Below are 3033 nucleotides of genomic sequence, written 5' to 3'. Positions count from 1 at the left end.
GAAACTGGGCTTTAATAGCAGCTCACCCCACTGTTGTTTTGCATTCTTCACAGTAGTCAGGATCAGCACAGTGAATGCAAACAGAGATTTAAAAAAAGATCTCACACAGGCCTGAACAAGATGAAAAGCATTCTTAAACAACATGGAAAAGTGGGCTTCCCCTGGATTGTCGGGGCATAGATGGCTCAGCATCGCTTATTGTTGGGTGGTGTGAAGCTTAAAAATGTGAAAATCTGGAGGATTAAAAAAAGTAAAGGGGGGTGACTTTGGACGTCCGCTCAGCCAGGTTGCAGAAGAAGCTTGGTGTGTGTCCTAATTTTCTGTCTCTGTGTAGGTAGTCCTGTGCCGCAAACATGCTCCGCCAGATCCTCGGGCAAGCCAAGAAGCATCCCAGCTTGATTCCTCTGTTCGTGTTTATTGGAGCAGGGGGCACTGGAGCAGCGCTGTATGTGATGCGCTTGGCGTTGTTCAATCCAGATGTCAGCTGGGACAGGAAGAATAACCCTGAGCCTTGGAACAAACTGGGTCCCAATGACCAATATAAGTTCTACTCAGTGAATGTGGACTACAGCAAGCTGAAGAAAGAAGGCCCAGACTTCTAAACTATGAAGTTCACTGTAAAGCTGCTAATGAAGGTCTTTCAGGAGCCATCCGCACAATTTTCCACTTAAGCAGGAAATATATCTCTGAATGCATGAAATCACGTTGATTTTTTTTTTTGGAGTTTATTAAACTGATGAATAAATCTCTGAAACTTGAAAAAAAAAAGTAAAGGAAGAAAGACAAAAGCCTTCTAGTTACAAATGATCATTCTTTTAAATGTTTTTAAAGTAAAACGCAAGTTTTACTATAACAAGAATTAAAATTCATTGGAACTATTTTATATTTTAATAAATATAAAGTTCAATTATACTTCTCTATATTTACAAATTCATAGATATGCTACAATTTGTTCAACCCCAACTGTTAGACAATTAAAGATACCCCAGGTTTTGCTATGATGTCATTATTTATATATCTTCAATTATTTTATGGATGAACTTACTAAAGACTATATTCATACTTAGGAATATATATATATACACATACATACATACATACATACATACACACCACACACACACACACACACACACACACACACACATATATATATATATATATATATATATATATATATATATATATATATATCAACTTCAACTTCCCAAAAGCTAATATATTCCTTCCTTTCAGTGTTACATTATAATACTGGCTTCTCCACATTTTCCAATCATGTCTCTAATGCTTAACAAATTTGGTAAGTAAAAACATTACCTCCTGTTCTCCCTTCTGATTATAGTGTATTGCTTTCAGCTCTGGACAAAGAAGCTTCCTTCTGCAATGGTAAGCAGTACCTACAGACTCATAACTGTCCAAAGTGCTGAGAACAACTGGCTGTTCAATAGTTCTCAGCTGCAAATGGAACATCAACATCACATTTTCCAAGACCCAGACAATATTGTTGGAGGAGAGGCAGAAAGAATGAACGAGCAAGAGTAGGGTCCATATTGAACACTGACTTCTATGCATGAGATTCATTGCATTGTTGAACACATAGTGGCTGCAGTTGCCTGCACACTATCTCCACAAGATTGGGCCTGTCAAAATCCTTCCATGGAGGGAGAGTGACTTACAAAGCTCCAGCCTTCCCTGATGGTGTTGATGGGGACAGTGGCATTTTCTTTTAACAGTATAGCCACTGGTAAAATACGCATAGTCCTAGGAATAAAGTTCTCACAGGAATGTGCAACCTATCCAAGGGGAAGAAACTTGCTACAGGGAACAGACTCATCAATAGAGATGTCCCAACCAAGAGAATAAGTACTGAGAAGTGTGATTACTAATGGAAGACCCGCTGGGTGGGAGGGAGACAAATGTCATAAGAGGTTACAGTGGCAAGAAGCCCACACAGCCTCCTCCAAGCTAATCCACTTACTTCCTCTGTGAATTAAAGGGAGAGAGAGCTGGAACCTGGAAAGGAGGCGTGTTCCTGCCATCATACCAACAGTGTCTCTCCAGTGTACTCCAGAAGCAAAGTTTAGCATAAAACCTGATGGTAGAGGAGAAATGTTTCCAAGGTTTATGGCAATGGCATAGGGGACACAGAAGGAACACTGACACTGAGAGAGAAGTTGAAGCTACTGTATAGATTTAATGTTTTCTGACTGTTAACCAATTTCATTTGATGATAAAACTCTGAAAGTAAAGGGAGGAAAATCCTAACATATGCTCATAAACCAATAACCTTAAAAGAGATGTTGAAACAGAGTGCCTTGTTAGTAGCCAATTGCCAGATTGATTTTTAAATGAGGTGAATTCTCTGTGCCCCCCCCCTTTACATATCTAAAAGGACAGAGCCATCTCCTTACTCCTTGAACCTGGGCACACCTGTGGACAAACGGTACAGGGATGATGTGGGTGGCGTGTTCTCGCCCGCGAGATAACACAGACACCAAAGTTCTTCAGCAGATCTTTTTTTTTTTTTTTTTTTTATTGGATGTTTTATTTACATTTCATATGTTGTCCCCTTACCCCCTCCCCCACCCACCCAGGAACCCCCAATCCCCTCACACCTCCTCCTTCTTCTTTGTGGATGTAACCTCTATCTACCCCCCCACTCCCACCTCCCCACCCTCAAAACTCCCACCCCCTGGGGCGTCCAGCCTTCATGAGGTCAAGGATCTCATCTTCCATCTGTGCCCAGCAGGGCCCTCCACTCTTATATATTCAGCTAAGGCCCTGGATCCCTCCATAAGTGCTCCCAGGCTGGTGGTTTAGACCCTGGGAGCTGTGGTTGGTTGGTATTGTTGCTCTCCTCATGGGGCCACAAATCCTTTCAGCTCCTTCAGTCTTCACTCTAACTCCTCCATTGAGAACCCCATGATCACTTCAATGGCTAGTTGTGAGCATCTGCCTCTGAATATGTCAGACTCTTGAAGACCTCTGAGGAGACATCCATATCAGGCTCTTATCAGCATGCACTTCCTGACT

At 41.7% G+C, this 3033-nt stretch overlaps 1 protein-coding gene across 1 annotated transcript; it reads left to right on the top strand.

Moving 5' to 3' along the window:
• Positions 1-264: 264 nt before the first annotated feature.
• Positions 265-768, top strand: LOC114611500 (cytochrome c oxidase subunit NDUFA4). The gene has a single exon (XM_028756235.1). The coding sequence runs from the start codon at positions 354-356 to the stop codon at positions 600-602; it is 249 nt and encodes an 82-aa protein (XP_028612068.1). The 5' UTR covers positions 265-353; the 3' UTR covers positions 603-768.
• Positions 769-3033: the final 2265 nt, after the last annotated feature.

This window comes from Grammomys surdaster, unplaced genomic scaffold (assembly GCF_004785775.1).
Source record: "Grammomys surdaster isolate TR1022 unplaced genomic scaffold, NIH_TR_1.0 126113, whole genome shotgun sequence".
In the NCBI taxonomy this organism is placed as follows: Eukaryota; Metazoa; Chordata; class Mammalia; order Rodentia; family Muridae; genus Grammomys; species Grammomys surdaster.
This window is presented reverse-complemented; position numbering and strand designations above follow the sequence as displayed.

Excerpts from the sequence above, each read along its gene's own strand:
- LOC114611500 (XM_028756235.1), top strand. The coding sequence starts at position 354 with ATGCTCCGCCAGATCCTCGGGCAAGCCAAGAAGCATCCCAGCTTGATT.